This window comes from Heterodontus francisci, chromosome 2 (genome assembly GCF_036365525.1).
Source record: "Heterodontus francisci isolate sHetFra1 chromosome 2, sHetFra1.hap1, whole genome shotgun sequence".
In the NCBI taxonomy this organism is placed as follows: Eukaryota; Metazoa; Chordata; class Chondrichthyes; order Heterodontiformes; family Heterodontidae; genus Heterodontus; species Heterodontus francisci.
The window spans coordinates 57,938,105-57,956,855 of NC_090372.1; the positions used below are offsets into that span (position 1 = coordinate 57,938,105).

The following is an 18,751-nucleotide window of genomic DNA, read 5'->3' on the forward strand; positions in this document are numbered from 1 at the left end:
ACAAAAATTCTGCTCTTTCTCTTGTTGAACAAGGTGGCACACAACAAAACAGAGCAGAACAGAATTGGCTGGGGACAAGAATGCCTGCATCTTCTGAGCCGTATAGAGGAGATGGTTTTTCACATCATGGGGCTCGGTGCATCAACACCCATGGCAGCTGACATCACTGTGAACACTGATGATGATGACATGCTCCTGTCTTCTGCTCCTTCTCAACTCCCAGCACACCCTCATCCTGCTTGCTGGCCTGATAAGCAAGTTATTGATGGCATGACCATGGACCTCTTCCTTCCCACCCCATCCACCCACTTCACCCCCCAGCCCCCACCCACCCCCCCAACCCCCCCACACCAACCTTCCCCTTCTGAGTTCCTCCTTTCAGGTATCCAAGTACTGCCTCCTGCCCAGCCCCAGTAAGAAGAAAGAAAGCAACAGTACAGCATTAATGAAGAGGCCCCATGACTTGATCTGACACTCGCAGCCACAGCTCAGACATAGGCACTACAGGTACCTTGGAGGCTCGAATAGAGTTGGGATCAGCACATGGTGAGTCACTAGGCATCAGTGGGCTGCAGCCAGACCAGGGGTAAAGGATGGTTCATTTGCTAGCTCAGTGAAGGGCAAGGTGGCAGGTGAGTACTGCTGCACAGGACTCAGATAAGGATCTCGATGGAGGGGCATACAGCAATGATGGACATGCGCACCAAGATACTGGGTGCATTGCCTGGCATGCCAGACAGCCTCCTGTCACCACATGCCGGACAGTCTCCTGTCACTGTTGAGGAGCATGGTGGAGTCCGGCTCCAACATGGCAGAGGGCACAGCGCAGAGTTGCACATTCCACAGCCTTGGGTCCAATTCCTTGTCATCCTCCAGACCCAGACCACTGCCAATGTTACCTTAAATCTGTTGCAGTCTTTGTGTGGACAGGTCACCTACTCCTCTGCCCCCACCCCAACCTACTGTGAGGCTGCAGCAACACTCTCTGGCAAATCCACTTCCAAAAATACTCCAGAGAACATCCAGACACTTTGCAATAGAAAAAGTTCCAAAAAAAACCTGCCTTATCTACAAGTTGGGTGCCTGGCCCTTTAAATAGTACTGGTGTGGGGCCCATCTTGCAGTTGCGCACTTCTTGTTTGCAGAGTGAAAACTAAGAGGCTGCCTGCACATTTATTAACCAAATTTGGGATCCTGACATCACATGAGCTGGTTGGGTTGTGTGATGTCAGGATAGCAACCATTGAAGGTCCTCCAGCGCATGCAGGCAATGCACCAGTGCGCACCGCTCCTCCAGCAATGCCACACGGACCACACAGGAAGCAGCTTGCAGCGCGGGCAAACAGGTAGAGTGAGCAATTCTGTGCCCGCAAAGGAAGAAAAATATTTTAAAAACCTGTCACAATAATATGATTAAACTTATCCATTGAGTTATCTTTTGCGTCTTTTAATAACTTTGTGAAGTTTTGACTTGAAGGAACAGCCTCTCCCAAAAGAGAAAGCTAGCCAAGTGGTAATGTTACCGGACTAGTAATCCAGAGGCCTGGATTAATGCTCCGGTGACACAAATTCAAATCCCACCACAGCAGCTGAGGGAATTTTAATTCAATTAATTAATAAATCTGGAACATAATGATCATGAAACTACCATGCCTCACCTACATGCGACTCCAGACCCACAGCAATGTGGTTGACTCTTAACTGCCCTCTGAAATGGCCTAGCAGGCCACTCAAGTTGTATCAAACCACTACAGAAAAGTTGAATACAAGAATAAAAATGGACAGACCACCTGCTATCGACCTAGGCACTGGAAATGACAAAGGCATACTGTGCCCAGTTGACCCTGCAAAGTCCTGCTCACCAACATCTGGGGATTCATTTCACTCTACCGTTACCATCAAGCCAAGGGATCAACCCTGGTTCAGTAAAGGGTACAGGAGGGCATGCCACAAGCAGCACCAGACAGACCTAAAAATGAGGTGTCAACCTGTTGAAGCTACAACACCGGACTACATGCATGCCAAACAATGGAGGTAGCACGCAATACACAGAGCTAAACAAACCCACAACCAACAGATCAGATCTAAGCTCTGCAGGCCTGCCATATCCAGTCATGAATGGTGGTGGACAATTCAACAACTAATCGGAGGAGAAGGCTCCATAAATATCCCCACCCTCAATGATGGAGGAGCCCAGCACATCAGTGCAAAAATGCTGAAGCATTTGCAATCAACTTCAGCCAGAAGTGTGGAGTGGATAATCCATTTAGGCCTCCTTCTGAGGTCCCCAGCATCACAGATGCCAGTCTTCAGCCAATTCCATTCACTCCATGTGATATGAAGAAATGGCTGAAAGCACTAGATACTGCAAAGGCTGGATTTAGTGCAGGAGGTGGGGCCCCCAGTGCCAGGCTGAAAAGTTGAGGTAATGCCCCTTGGCATTTTTTCAGAACCTCCGGAGTGATTCTCCAGTCTTTTGGAGTCCAAGTTTAAGGAGGCGGGATCCCCGTCCCTTTAAACACTTCATCAGGACGGGGATCCCACCCCCCAAGAGCTGCCAGCCAATCACAGGGCCGGCAGCTCAGCAGTATCGGCAGCAGTCTCACCATGAGGTGAGAGTGATTGCCTTGGATATCAAGACAGTATTTGTCCAAGTGTGACATCAAGGAGCCCTAGCAAAATTGAGAATGGGAATCAGGGGGAAAACTCTCGTTCCTGACTGCACAATATTCCGCACCATTCGCAACTCCTCAAATACTGAAGCAATCTGTGTCCATACGCAGCAAGACCTGGACAACATTCAGGCTTGGGCTCATCAGTGGCAAGTAACATTCGCACCACATAAGTGCCAGGCAATGACGATCTCAAATAAGAGAGAATCTAACCATCTCCCCTTGACATTCAATGGCATTACCATTGTTGAATCCCCCAGTATCAACATCCTTGGGGGCTACCATTGACCAGAAACTGAACTCCTGAAGCCACATAAATACTGTGGCTAAAAGAGTAGGTCAGAGGCTGGGAATTCTGCAGTGAGTAACCCACCTCCTAACTCCCCAAAGCCTGTCCACCATCTATGAGGCACAAGTCAGGAGTGTGATGGAATACTTTCACTTGCCCGGATGGGTGCAGCTCCAACAACACTCAGGAAGCCGACACCATCCAGGGCAGAGCAGCCTGTTTGATCGACACACCATCCACCATCTTCAACATTTACTCCCTCCACCAAAGACGCACAGTGGCAGCAGTACCATATACAAGATGCATTGTAGCAATTCACCAAGGCTCCTTCGACATCATCTTCCAAACCCACAACCTGTTCCACCTAGAAGGATAAGGGCAGCAGACACACAGGAATACCACCACCTGCAAGTTCCCCTCGAAGTCACACACCTTCCTGACTTGGAAATATTTTTAAAATTAATTCATGGGATGTGGGCATCGCTGGCTAGGCCAGCATTTATTGCCCATCCTGAATTGCCCTTGAGAAGGTGGTGGTAAGCTGCCTTCTTGAACCGCTGCAGTCCATGTGGGGTAGTACACCCACAGTGCTGTTAGGAAGGGAGTTCCAGGATTTTGACCCAGCGACAGTGAAGGAATGGCGATATAGTTCCAAGTCAGGATGGTGTGTGACTTGGAGGGGAACTTGCAGGTGGTGGTGTTCCTATGCATTTGCAGACCTTGTCCTTCTAGTTGGTAGAGGTCACGGGTTTGGAAGGTACTGTCTAAGGAGCCTTGGTGCGTTGCTGCAGTGCATCCTGTAGATGGCACACATTGCTGCCACTGTGCGTCGGTGGTGGAGGGAGTGAATGTTTGTTGATCAAGTGGGCTGCTTTGTCCTGGATAGTGTCAAGCTTCTTGAGTGTTGGTGGAGCTGTGCCTATCCAGGAAAGTGGAGAGTATTCCATCACACTCCTGACTTATGCCTTGTAGATGGTGGACAGGCTTTGGCGAGTCAGATGAGTTGCAGGATTCCTAGCCTCTGACATGCATTTGTAGCCATGGTATTGATATGGCTAGTGCAGTTCAGTTTCTGGTCAATGGTAGCCCCGAGGATGTTGATAGTGGGGGATTCAGCGATGGTAATGCTATTGAATGCCATGGGGAGATGGTTAGATTCTCTCTTGTTGGAGATGGTCACTGCCTGGCACTTGTGTGGCGCGAATGTTACTTGCCACTTTTCAGCCGAGGCCTGGATATTGTCCAGGTCTTGCTGCATTTCTACACGGACTGCTTCAGTATCAGTTATTCCTTCTCTATCGCTGTATCAAAATTCTGGAACTCCCTCTCTAACAGCACTGTGGGCGCACCTGCACCAGATGGACTACAGCAGTTCAATAAAGTAGCTCAACACCATCTTCTGAAGGCAATTAGGGATCGGCAACAAATGCTGGCCTAGCCAGCGACGCCCACATCCCATGAAACGAATAAAAAAATTAGGAGAGATGCCCCACAGACTCGTCAAGCAACAGCCTGACAGTCGTGCTCATCGAATCAGTCAATCTCCCAGACCTCTCCATCACCATCCCTGGGTATGTCCTGCCCCATCAGCAGGACAGAGTCGGGAGGGACTGGCCCTGGGGGTCCTCAAAATTGACTCCAGACCCCATAAAGTCTCATGGCATCAAGTAAAACATGGGCAAGGAAATCACCTGATTAGCACCTACTGCCCTCCCTTAGCTAGAGAATCTAGAACTAGAAATCACTATTTAAAAGTACGGGGTTGTCCATTTAAAACAGAGATGAAGAGAAAATCTTTTCTCTCGAGGGTCGAGAATCTTTGGAACTCTCTTCCTCAAAAGGCGGTTCAAGCAGAGTCTTTAAATATTTTGGAAGGCAGAGGTAGATAAATTCTTGATAAGCAAAGGAGTGAAAGGTTATCAGGGGTAGGCGGGAATGTGGAGTTGAAGTTACAATCATATCAGCCATGATCTTGTTGAATGACGGAGCAGGCTTGAGGGGTCGAGTGGCCTACTTCTGCTCTTAATTTGTGTGTTCGTTTGACTACAATGTCCATCACCAAGTGTGTCTCAGTAGCACCAGTACTGACCAAGCTGGCTGAGTCCTGAAGGACATATTTGTCAGACTGGGCCTGCGGCAGGTAGTGAGAGAACCAAAAGAGAAAACCTTACTTTAACTCATCTTCACCAATCTAACTGTCGCGCATACACCTGTCCATGGCAGGTAGGAGTTGACCACTGCACAGCCCCTGTGGAGACAAAGTCGAGTTTTCACACTGAGGACAATCTCCATCGTGTTGTATGACACCACCACTGTGCTAAATGGAATAGACTCAGAATAGATACAGCAGCTAAAACTGCACACCAATGAGGCACAGTGGGCCAGCAGCAGCAGAATTGCATTCAAACACAGCCTGTAATCACATGGCCCAGCATATCCCTTACTCTACCATTACCATCTAGCCAGGGCACCGACCCTGGTTCAATGAGGAGTGTAGAAGAGCATGCCAGGAGCGGCATCAGGCATATCAAAAAAAAAAAGGATGCCAATCTGGTTAAGCTACAACACACAACTACATGCATGATAAACAGCAGAAGCAGCATGCCTTAAACAGAGCTAAGTGATCCCACAAGCAATAGATCAGGTCAAAGCTCTGCGGTTCTGCCACATCCAGCCGTGAATGGAGGTGAACAATTAAACAACTAACCAGAAAAAGAGGCTCCAAAAACATCATCAATAATGGGGAAGCCCAGCATGTCAGTGCAAAAGACAAGGCTGAAGCATTTGCAACCATCTTCAGCCAGAAGTGCCAAGTGGATGATCTTTCTCGGCCTTCTCCTGAGGTCCCCACTATCATAGCCAAATGGAGTCACTCCACATGATATCAAGAAACAGCTGAAGGCACTGGATACAGAAAAGGCTATGGGCCCTGATAACATCCCAGCTGTAGATCTGAAGACTTCTGCTCCTGAACTCGCTGCACCCTTAGCCAAGTTGTTCCAGTACAGTTACAACATTGGCATTTAACCAACAATGTGGAAAATTACCCAGGTATGTCCTGTCCACAAAAAGCAGGCCAATTACTGTCCCATCAGTTATTCTCAATCATCAGCAAAGTGATGGAAGGTGCTGCCAACAATGCTATCAAGCGGCACTTACTCAGCAACAACCTGCTCACTGATGCTCAGTTTGAGGTCTGCCAGGGCCACCCAACTCCTGACCTCATTATAGCCTTGGTCCAAAAATGGACAGAAAAGTGCAGAATTCCAGAGATGGGGTGAGAGTGACAGCCCTGGACATCATGGCAGCATTTGACCGACTGTGAGCAGCTAATTGTAGGAAAGTCTACATCAGGCGAGTGTAAGTCATTCAAAGAGGAAATATTCAGGGTTCAGAGCCAACATGTACCCGTTAAGATGAAGGGTAGGACCATCAAGTCCAGGGAACCCTGGATGTCAAGGGATATAGAGTATTGGATCAGGAAAAAAAAGGAGGCTTATGGCAGATTTGGAGCACTGAAAACAGCGGAGGCATTAGAGGAGTATAGAAAGTGTAGAGGGGTACTTAAAGTAATTAGGAGAGCAAAGGAGAGCGAAGAGGGGACATGAAAAAACATCGGTGGTCAATATAAAGGAAAATCCTAAGGCATTTTATAAGTATATTAAGGGCAAGAGGATAACCAGGGAAAGAGTGTGACCCCTTATGGACCAAAGTGGCAATGTGTGTGTGGAGCCGGAGGACATAGGTGAGGTTTTAAATGATTACTTATCATCTGTTTTCACTGTGGAGAACGACAATGTAGATGTAGAGATCAGGGAGGGGAATTGCGATATATTTGAACGTACTAACATTGAAAGGGAGGAAGTATTAGGTTTTAGCGGGCTTAAAAGTGGATAAATCCCCAGGCCCAGATGAGATGTATCCCAGGCTGTTGTGTGAGGCAAGGGAGGTGATAGCAGGGGCACTGACACAAATTTTCAGGCCACGGAAGAGGTGCCAGAGGACTGGAGGAAAGCGAAGGGTAGCAGGGATAGACCAGGTAATTACAGGCCGGTGAGTCTAACATCAGTGGTTGGGAAACTACTGGAAAAAATTCTGAATGATAGGATTAATCTCCACTTGGAGAGGCAGGGAATAATCAGGGAGAGTCAGAGGGAGATCGTGTCTAACTAACTTGATTAAATTTTTCGAGGAGGTGACTAGATGTGTAAATGAGTGTAAAGCAGTTGATGTAGTATACATGGACTTCAGTAAGGCTTTTGATAAGGTCCCACTTGGGAGACTGGTTAAGAAGGTAAGAGCCCATGGGATCCAGGGCAATTTGGCAAATTGGATCAAAAATTGGCTTGGTGGCAGGAAACAGAGGGAAATGGTAGAGGGTTGTTTGTGCGAGTGGAAGCCTGTGACCAGTGGTATACAACAGGGATCGGTGCTGAGACCCTTGCTGTTTGTAGTGCACATTAATGAATTAGTCGTGAAAATAGGAGGTACGATAAGTAAGTTCGCAGATGACACGAAAATTGGTGGTGTCGTAAGTAGTGAGGGGGAAAGCCTTAGATTACAGGATGGTACAGATGGGCTGGTAAGATGGGCAGAGGTGTGGCAAATGGAACTTAATCCTGAGAAGTGTGAGGTGTTGTATTTTGGGAGGACTAACAAGGCAAGGGAATATACAATGGATGGTAGGACCCTAGGAAGTACTGAAGGTCAGAGGGACCTTGGTGTACTTGTCCATACTGAAGGCAGCAGCACAGGTAGATAAGGTGGTTAGGAAGGCATATGGGATACTTGCCTTTATTAGCCGAGGCACAGAATATAAGAGCAGGAAGGTTATGATGGAGCTGTATAAAACGCTAGTTAGGCCACAGCTGGAGTACTGTGTACAGTTCTGGGCACCACACTATAGGAAGGATGTGAATGCACTGGTGAGGGTGCAGAGGAGATTCACCAAGATGTTGCCTGGGCTGGAGCATTTCAGCTATGAAGAGAGAATGAAAAGGCTAGGGTTGTTTTCCTTAGAACAGAGAAGGATGAGGGGGGACATGATTGAGGTATACAAAATTATGAAGGGCATTGATGGGTTAGATAGGAAGAGACTTTTTCCCTTAGCAGAGAGGTCAATAAGCAAGGGGCATAGATTTAAGGTAAGGGGCAGGAGGTTTAGAGGGGATTTGAGGAAAAGAATTTTCACCTAGAGTGTGGTTGGAATCTGGAATACACTGCCTGAAGTGGTGGTCGAGGCAGGAACCCTCACAACATTTAAGTAGTATTTAGATGAGCACTTGAAACGCCATAGCATACAAGGCTACGGGCCAAGTGCTGGAAAATGGTACTAGAATAGTTAGGTGCTTGATGGCCGGCACAGACACGATGGGCCGAAGGACCTGTTTCTGTGCTGGGGCGGCACAGTGGCGCAGTGGTTAGCACCGCAGCCTCACAGCTCCAGCGACCCAGGTTCAATTCTGGGTAGTGCCTGTGTGGAGTTTGCAAGTTCTCCCTGTGTTTGCGTGGGTTTCCTCCGTGTGCTCCGGTTTCCTCCCACAGCCAAAAGACTTGCAGGTTGATAGGTAAATTGCCCCTAGTATAGGTAGGTGGTAGGGGAATATAGGGACAGGTGAGGATGTGGTAGGAATATGGGATTAGTGTAGGATTAGTATAAATGGGTGGTTAATGGTCGGCACAGACTCGTATGGGCCGAAGGGCCTGTTTCAGTGCTGTATCTCTAAATCAAAACAAAAAAAAATCCCCTTGACATTCAATGGTATTACCATCATTGAATCCCCCACCATCAACATCCTGGGGGTTACCATTGATCAGAACTGGTCAAGCCATATAAATACTGTGGCTACAAGAGCGGGTAAGAGGCTGGGAATTCTGTGGGGCATAACTCACCTCCTGACTCCCCAAAGCTTGTCCATCATCTACAAGGCACAAGTCAGGAGTGTGATGGAATACTTTCCACACTCCTGGATGAGTGCAGCTCCAACAACAGTCAAGAAGCTTGAAACCATCCTAGACAAAGCAGACCACTTGAACGGCACTCCATCCATCACCTTAAACATTCACTCCCTCCACCACTGGCACACAGTGGCAGCAGTGTGTACCATATACAAGATGCACTGCAGCAACTTGCCAAGGCTCCTTCGGCAACATCTTCCAAACCCATGACCTCTACCACCTGGAAGGACAAGGGAAGCAGACGCATGGGAATACCACCAACTGCAAGTTCCCCTCCGAGTCACACAGCATCCTGACTTGGAACTGTACCACCATTCCTTCACTGTCACTGGGTCAAAATCCTGGAACTCCCTCCCTAACAGCAGTGCGGGTATACCTACACAACATGGACTGCAGCAGTACAAGAAGGCAGCTCACCATCACCTTCTCAAGGGCAATTAAGGATGGGCAATAAATGCTTGCCTTACCAGCGATGCTCACATACAGACAACAAATTTAAGAAAAAGCTTGGCCTCGGATTTGATACTTTTGCCCAGAGTTACAGCTTTGGAAACTTAAGTTGGATTGTGCCATTGCTGCACGTGCAGTGTTCCAGGATGCTTCAGTAACTTTCAATCAACTATACTGATTGAATATTTTTTCATTAATTTCTGGCAGATCCTGACAGAGAAAGAACCAGCAACAAGACAGCAAAGACCAGCAAGAGATCATATTCTCTGAATTCTCTTGTGCAATGCCATGAAAAATTGATTTATATATGTCTAGCTTGCATCTTATCCAATGCACACCAGATGCAAAATAATCTCAAGAAAATGAAAAATAAGGCCCTACATTTATATCATGAATTAGCTAAGTAACTAACATAAAAGCTTCAGATGGTGATTCCAATTCATGGCAGAAATTATATGGGAGAAATTTAAATGCTTAATCACAGAACATACTACCTCCCCACAACATGGCATAAAGGAACGTAGCTAGAAAGCCATTTAAACCAACAAAAGTCCTGAAATGAACTAATCTCTGAGAATCCACCCAGGAGTTCCAGGAAATTGCTCTCAAATAGAGTATCTGAACTAATCTTCCCAGGAACATCAGGGAACTTTCTGACTGAGCACTTGAAGAGGCACGCCTAGCACCCAAAGAAGACAGAAGCGTAATTACTGGTCCCAGTAAAGGTTACTACTTTCCTCAGAGTGAGGACAACGACCCCAGCTGAAGTAGAGCCAATGCCATAAAATCTCTGAACAGAAAGCGACAAGCAAACCCTGATACAACCAAGAGATTAAATAAACGACCCATTGTCAGGAGTAGAAAAATCTCCTCTGACACACCAGGCTAACTATTATGAGCAGGGTGACTAGTCAGCAAAACTCCCACCCTCCTAATTCACCAAGGAGGTGCAGTCACTGGACTCCCCAGTAGCAAAAGAAACATCCAATATGGGAACGTTCCTCACCTAGCTAGCTATCCAGTCGTATTCTACAAGGCAATAGTTCCCCAAATGACTTTAACTTTTCCAACATGATGAACAGACAAGCAATCTTCCAGAAAACTTGCAACAATCAACACTAATCCACAAAAAGCCCATGAGCCACCAGTTCTTCATCTTGCAGACCCACATTACTGCTCAACACAGACTACAAAATATTGTTTAACATCCTAGTTAGCAGACTGGACGCAGTTCCCTGACCATTACCAAAGCCAGTCAAACAGTATCACCATTCGAGACTGCAAGATATGCTTGCAGTGACCGTTTCAATTATAAATGTGGTCACAAAAGTTTCAAATGGAAAATGTTGATCGGTTGTATGTGCAGAAATTAGACTTTGAATATATTAAGTAGATATACTTAACAAAAAAATAATTTTGCCTCACCTCTTTGACATGGGTATGAAAAGAGACTGACATATCCAATAGAATCTTCCGCTGCTCCACTCTTCTCACAAAGTCCTGAATCCGATCTTCCAGTTGATGGGCTGCTTGGTAAATCTCTTCAGGGTCACACTCCCCAGTCTGAGCCAATTGCTCTGCTGCTTCCAGGAGTTTATCTGCATTGGTGTATGTGTTCTGAAGAAGAAAAGAATGTTTCTATATTTCCTGGCATCATTCAATTGAGCTCTGCTGCAATACAATATCAATTATATAAAACGTTAACTCCCAACAGCAGCTGCTGTGTTTATTCAAAAATGTTAACTTTAAATATTTAATTAGTAATTTATTTTCGAAACTTGGAGAACACACATGAAAATTTGGATAGCTTTTGCTGAAAATCTCAAGTTTTCACATAAAATAAAGGAGGTTTTCTTCTCAGTTTAATTATAGACTGAATGTTACATTTTCCCAACATGCTGGTGCTCTACAGAATGACAGGGTAGGATTTGCACAAGTCCTTAGATAATGAGCTCCGAATACAAGTTGTGCCATGAAGGGATTGAAATGAGTGAAAACTACGCTTGGAGTTATGAAGAAAGAGCAAGTGTGAGAGTAAAAGACAGAACAAACTTCAATTAGCTCATGATGGACAGGCCCAGTGATGAAACAGCATATACACTCTTTATATTTAGAAAATATTGATATTTGGAATTATCTACATTTGGAAGCAAATTTGGCTTTTTTAAGTTAATGACAAAGACTTTTAACATTGATTCTACACTGGGATCCCGCAATAGTGCGGAATTCGGTATAACGCGGGTCCTTCTTGGACCGCAAAATTTTCATTTAAATAGGATTTGTCCCATGTGGTATTAAAGTACACAAGTCAGGAAGGCTTCCAGCTTAGTAAACTGAGCTCTGCTGAGGCAGCAGTAAAGGCATTTCAGTTGACCTCAGCATCCGTTAGGAAAGAGACGAACCTGCTAGTGTCTCTGCTGGCTGTCCAGTAACTCCTGCTGGATAGCGTATGTATGTGTAAGCCTGAGCACAAGGAATCAGCAAAAAACACAGTTACGAGTGGCCCCAATGCATACACATCTTCCTAGCCTGAGAAGAAATGCTGATTGATCTAGGAAATAAAATATGCACATACCTATATCATTTATACCAAGCCAGATGTGTTTCCCAGCAAATACTCTGAGGCTCTGTTATAACGCGGTCTCACCTAGAATGCGGACTCGAGGTATGAACCCCATGGACCGTGTTATAGCCAGCTCCCAGTGTTCTACTAAACACGCCAGCAATTAAGACAGCTCCCTTAAATATACCTTATGTTCACCTTATCATAACCAAATAAGCCAGCTGTTTATAATTTACCCTGCTTCACCTTTTCTAGCCAACAAATGAAAAATATTTGTCATTAGAGGTATATGGTGGTGAAAAACTATACTAACTTTTGTACTGGTGACATCCACAGGATTTTAAGTTATGCTGGGAGATATATTGGCCGGGATTTTGTTGAGCTCCCGACGTCGGGCTCTGTGGCGTATGGGGGCGGGAGGGTGCCAGAAGATTGCAGCAGCAGCGGCCCGCCACAGAGCCCGACGCCGAGATTGCTGAGCCCGATCTTTTTGGCAGTGGTGAGGCTCTATGGTGGCTCCCCTAACCATTCGGCGATGGGACTCAACTTTAAATATTTAAATAAAGGAAATCAATACATTTAAATACCATTCACTGCGATCTTACCGGCTGTCTGGGATCTTCTGTGCGATGGGCTGCACTCATGCGCCTTCACTTTCCCATCCAGGGAAAGCTGGTGCCACCGAGGTGGGGAAGGGGAGATCTTAGGATTTTTAGTGAAGTGGGAGTGGGGTCAACTTTGCATTTCTACTGTGAGGGGGTGGGTGGGAGGGAAGGGATGACCTCTGTACTTAGTGTAATTGTGGGGGTGGGGGCGGGGTTGGGAAGAGGTCAAATCTTCAATGCAAGTGTTTTGGGGGTGGGGGTTGGGAAATGGGGCGACCATTTATTTTCATTGCATTGGGGGGGAAACAGGTCAGAAATTTATTTACAGTGTAGTGGGGGGGGGGGGAGGGTATGGGATTCAACTCTGTAGTTTCTGTGCAGGTCTGGCAGCCCTTTAAAAATTACGCCAGCGCCTGCGCAGAGGCAGCTGATGCCATTCACAGCATTGCTGTGGCCACCTCCACCACGTGATTTGGGGGGGGGGGGGGGGCCTGTGTATTTCAGTGAGCCACCGCGTGCTAGATTTCAGGGCATGGTGGCGCATGGCCCGTGTGTGTGGCCTCGCATTTTTTCCGCCCGCCACCGCTCCTGGCGGCGGGAGAATAAATTTCAGCCCATCATCTTTTAAATAATGATGAAGCTGTTATGCAAAATCATCTGCAGCCTGCATCTTAAGTGTCAACAGTGTTGTGGGCAAGCTACAGGACTCGCAACCCAGGAGTTGAGAATTTAAATCCCAATTTTGCAAGTTGTTACATAGATTTGAACAAATCTGGTAATTTGTTATCTAGGTTGGCACAGAAAATGAAACTTGAATTTCTGTAAAACTTCAACTGATTGTCTATTGTCCTTCCCTTCGGAGAAGGTAACCAGCCATCCCTACCTGGCTTGGCCTACATCTGACACCAGTCTCACACTGCATGCTTGCCTACAAAAGCCTTCTCCAACAAAAGCCCTCTAACTTCTGTCACTCCCTCACAATCTTATCTGCTCTATGCTGAGCTGGGCAAACCTCAATGGGTTTGGTCTTTTAACAAGTGTTAATAGAATAGCCAAAACCAAATAGGAGCTGATTCAGGGATAGATAGTATGGGTTTGTAAAGAGTAAGTCATGTCTAACAAAGCCAGTTGAATTTTTTGACGCAGTAGCAAACATGGTAAACAAGGGACTGCCTGTGCATATTACTTATATTGCTGTTTAGAAGGCATTCAACAAGGTTCCACAAAAGATACTGTTGACCAAAATGTTTGGATTTGGAGGCTACCTATTGTCTTAGATGGGGAATTGGTTAGGAGGCAGGAAACAGAGAATAGGTATAATGGTTATAAAAACAAGAAATGCTGGAACCACTCAGCAGGTCTGGCAGCATATGTGAAAAGAGAAGCAGAGTTAACGTTTCGGGTCAGTGACCCTTCTTCAGAATAATGGTTATGTGCTTAAGTTGACAAGATATAACAAGTGGTGTCCCTGAAGGATCTGTACCGAGGCCAAAGCTTCTCACAATAGTTACATATCATAAATAAAAACAGAAAGTGCTGGAAATACTCAGCAGCTCAGGCAGCATCTGCGGAGAAGCAGAGTTAACGTTTCAGGTCGGTGACCTTTAATCAGAACTGGCATAGGTTAGAAAAGAATAAGGTTTTAATCAAGTGAAGGGGACAATCATAGAATGGTTATGGCACAGAAAAGGCCATTCAGCCCGTCGTGTCTGTGCCAGCTCTCTGCAGGAGCAATTTAGCAATCCCACGACCCTGCCCCTTTGCCATAGCCCTGTTTTTTTCTCTTCAGGTGCTGATCCAATTCCCTTTTGAAAGCCATGATTGAATCTGCCTCCATCATACTCTCAGGCAGTGCATTCCAGATCCTAATCACTTGCTGCGTAAAAAAGGTTTTCCTCATGTTGCCGTTGCTTCCTTTGCCAATCACATTAAATCAGTGTCCTCTCTTGACCCTTCCGCCAATAGGCGCATTTTCTCTCTACCTACTCTCTCTAGACCCCTCATAATTTTGAACACTCCTATCAAATCTCTACCCAACTTTCTCTTCTCTAAGGAGAACAACCCCAGATTCTCCAACTTATTCACGTAACTGAAGTTCCTCATCCTCTGAACCATTCTCATAAATTTTTTCTTCACCCTCCCTAAAGCCTTCACATTCTTCTTAAAGTGCAATGCCCGGAATTGGACACAATATTACAGTTGAGGCCGAAGTTGTGTTTTATAAAGGTTGAACATAACTTCCTTGCTTTACCCTCATCAACCTGCTCGGTTACCTTATATAAAAAAAACGCAAGCAAGTTAACTAAACACGATTTGCCTATAACAAGTCTATGCGGGCTTTATTTAATTAAACTACACTTGTCTGAGTGACTGTTATTTTTGTCCTGGATTATTGTTTATAAAAGCTTTCCCATCACTGAGGTTAAATTGACTGGCCTGTAGTTGCTGGGTTTATCCTTACACCCTTTTTTGAACAAGAATCTAACATTTGCAGTTCTCCAGTCCTCTGACACCACCCCCTGATCTAAGGAGGATTAGAAGATTACAGCCAGTACCCTCCGCAATTTCCTCCCCTACTTACCTCAGCGTCCTCCAAAGCATTCCATCCAGTCTTGGTGACTATCAATTTTAAGTACAGCCAGCCTTTTTAATACCTCCTCTTTACCAATCTTTAGCCCATCCAGTACTCAACTACATCTTTTTCCATTGTGACATTGACAGCACCTTCTTTCTTGGTAAAAGCAGATGCAAAGTACTCATTTAGTCCCTGAACCATGTGCTCTTCCTCTATGCGTAGATTCCTTTTTGGTCCCTAATCAGCTCCATCCCTCCTCTTACTACCCTTTTAATATTTAGAAGACTTCTGGATTCCCTTTTACGCTAGCTGCAGTCTCTTTCATACTCTCTCTTTGCTTCCTTTTTCATTTCCCTTCTGAACTTTCTATATTTGGTCTGTCTCTCACTTGTATTATCAACCCCACATCTGTCATACACCCCCCGCCCCTCCACCCTCTTTTCCTGCTTCATCTCACTCTCTACCTCTGTTGACATCCAGGGAGCACTGGTTTTGGTTGGCCCACCTTTCCCCCTGTGGGAATGTACCTGAACTGTATCTGAACCATCTCCTCTTGAAAGGCAGCCCATTGTTCCATTACAGTTTTGCCTGCTAATCTTTGATTCTAATTTACCTGGGGCAGATCAGTTCTCACTCCATTGAAGTTGGCCCTCCTCCAATTAAGTATTTTTACTCTAGATTGCTCGTTGTCCTGTTCCATAGTTAACCTAAACCTTATAATACCATGATCATTGTTACCCAAATGTTCCTCTGCTGACGTCTGATCCCTTTGACGCAGCTCATTCCCCAGAACCAGAAATGCCTCCTTCCTCATTGGGTCAGAAACATACTGATCAGGAAAATTCTCCTGAATACACTTCAGAAACTCTTCCCATGTCTGCCTTTTAAACTATTACTGTCTAAGTTTATGTTAGGTTAATTAAAGACCCGATTATCACCACTTTGTAATTTCCCTGCAAATTTACTCCTCTGTATTTTTCCCACTATTTGTTGACCTATAGAATACACCCCGTAGTGTAACAGTGCCTCTATTGATTAACTCTAACCAAATTCTGTCCGTGACTGCTCTTACAGCACTGTAATAGTCTCCTTAATCAATAATGCCACACTTCCTCCTTTCTTTCCTTTGTTATCTTTCCCTAACAGCTTGTATCTGGGAGTATTTAGTACACAATCCTGTGCTTTTTTTGAACCAGGTCTCCATTATCACCACAACATCAGATTCCTATGTATCAATTGTGATGGAATCTGCAGTCTGCAATAGCCATGAGGAAACATGTACGAGCTGTTATCTGGACAGATGGCTTTTCGAATGATCTGGCAGGTGCATTAACCCTGTCTGCAACAGATTGTTTCTGTTTTTGGAACAGAATGTCCTAATAGAAATTGAAAAGAAATACGTCAGGTTGCTGAGGTAACTGACCTGCGAGTCACTGACCTGAAACGTTAACTCTGCTTCTCTCTCCACAGTTGCTGCCAGACCCGATGAGTATTTCCAGCATTTCTTGTTTTTATTTCAGATTTCCAGCATCTGCAGTATTTTGCTTTTATTATTATGCTGAGGTAACTACAACTGGTTGGGACCAGAGAAAAGGATGAGAACAGTGCCATCCAAGCAGACGGCAGGAAGACTGGATCCAGGAGCAGGTTTTTATTTAGATGAAATGATTACCCAGACCTGGCCAAACAGTGCAAAGGGTTTCCACTGAAGTGCACAGATAACAGTGACACTGGGAATCCACGCCTTCAAGCCTGTCTTGAGGAGAACTGAGGTGGTTCTGGAAAAGTATGCAGTTTTCGTTTGGTAAAGACTGCACCTGTGGAGTTCGGGATTAAAATGAAACTACTTTCAGTCTGTCAGTCACTGTGACTGTATTTTAGGGTCATAAATGCTGAAAGGACTACTCAAGGACTCGTGAGACCCATCTTTGTCACATCTGATCTTGTAATGTAATCTTTAAGATAAATGATTTAATTGCAAGATCATGTTTAATTTATGTTGGTTTGAGTGTTAAAGTAAAATCTATGAAAGTGAAATCTTGTCCACTTGGTGTTTGGTTCCTAAATTGGGGTCAGTTATTGGATTAGATTCTGTTGGTTTGTTGGTGATCTCTATGGGGATCATAAGACTATCTGCATCGGCACCTCATCAACTTTATTCGCCAAACTTGTGCGTTTACATACATGCACTGTAAACCTAATTTAGACTTTATTGCATTCCTTCTTAGTTTGACCAGACCTAATACCTTATTATTTCTTACTCTACAGCTATCTTATAATCTATTGCTAACTGTCTCTTCCAATCCTTTGTTCACCTTGTTTCTCCTTCCAAATACTACTTCCTGGTTCCCATCGCCTTGCCAAGTTAGTTTAAACCCTCCCTAAAAGCACTAGTACAAGGACATTGGTCTTGGCTCTGTTGAGGGCTTGTATAGGTCCCACCTCCTCCAGACCCAGTCCCAATCTCCCAGGAATCTAAAGCTCGCTCTCCTGCACCCTCTCTCCAGCCACACATTCATCTGCTCCATCTTTCTATTTCTATACTCACTAGCATGTGGCACTGTGAGTAATTCAGAGATTATTACCTTTGAGGTCCTGCTCCCTAAAATCTGCCTGCAAGACCTCATCCCTCTTTCTATATAATTGATATCAATATGAACCACAACCTCTGACAATTCACCCTCCCACTCCTAGGATGTCATTCAGTGACATCCTAGGCGCTAGCACCAGGAAGGCGACATACTTTCCAAGAATCATGCCTGTGGCCACAGATATGCTTGTCTGTTCCTCTACCACTGTTGCTTTCCCAATCTGCCTCCTGCCCTCTCTGTACAGCTGGGCCTCTCATGGACTTGTCCCTACTTCCTCTGGGCAGCTATCACCCTCATCAGTACCGAATGGAGAGCATAGTGCACTCACAGGACTCCTGCACTACATGCCTGGTCCTCCTTCACCCATTCCACCTCTGCCCGCACACCTTAAGCTGCAGGGTAACTACCCTAAAAAGCACAATCCATGTAGCTCTCAGCTTTGTGAATGCACCAGTGAGTCCAGCTGCTGCTCAACCTCCGAAACCCAGAGTTCAAGCTCCTCCAGCTGAGGACACTTCCTGCACATGTGGTTGTCCAGGACAGAAGTATCCTACAGTCCCCACATGGAGCAGGATGCACATTCCACAGAACTGAGATACCCTACCACATCTCTATTAATTAAACTTAACTAAATTAACAGAAGTAAACTAAAGACTTTAAAAAAACACTCAGCAGCTACTCATTAATCTGCACCTTCCTTTGTGCAGACGTCACTTCAGGTTTTTTTTTTTAACCTCACTCCCTGACATTTGTGCTCTCTCCAGGTTCAGGCCACTCTGGCTTCTCCTACCCCAAACTCTTCAGGTCCACACTGCTTACCTTCAGGCTCTCCTGCTGTCCTGTAATGTTGCTCCAGATTACTCCCTCTATCACATGCTAAGGGTAGAAATTGTGGAGGTACTGGCCATAATCTCCCAATCCTCCTTAGTTCCAGGGGTGATGCCAGAGGGCTGGAGAATTGCAAATGTTACACCCTTATTCAAAAAACAGTGTAAGGATAAACCCTACAACTACAGGCTAGTCAATGTAACCGTGGTGGTGGGAAAGA

General features: G+C 45.5%; 1 protein-coding gene across 4 annotated transcripts in view; it reads right to left on the reverse strand.

Moving 5' to 3' along the window:
• The window catches only part of LOC137384483 (triple functional domain protein), an 873,575-nt gene that overhangs the window by 374,572 nt on the left and 480,252 nt on the right, over positions 1 to 18,751 (reverse strand). For all 4 annotated transcript variants that reach the window (XM_068058645.1, XM_068058631.1, XM_068058625.1 and 1 more), the window contains exon 11: positions 10,795 to 10,986. In XM_068058645.1, the coding sequence (XP_067914746.1) occupies positions 10,795 to 10,986 (192 nt within the window). The remainder of the gene's footprint in view (positions 1 to 10,794; positions 10,987 to 18,751) is intronic.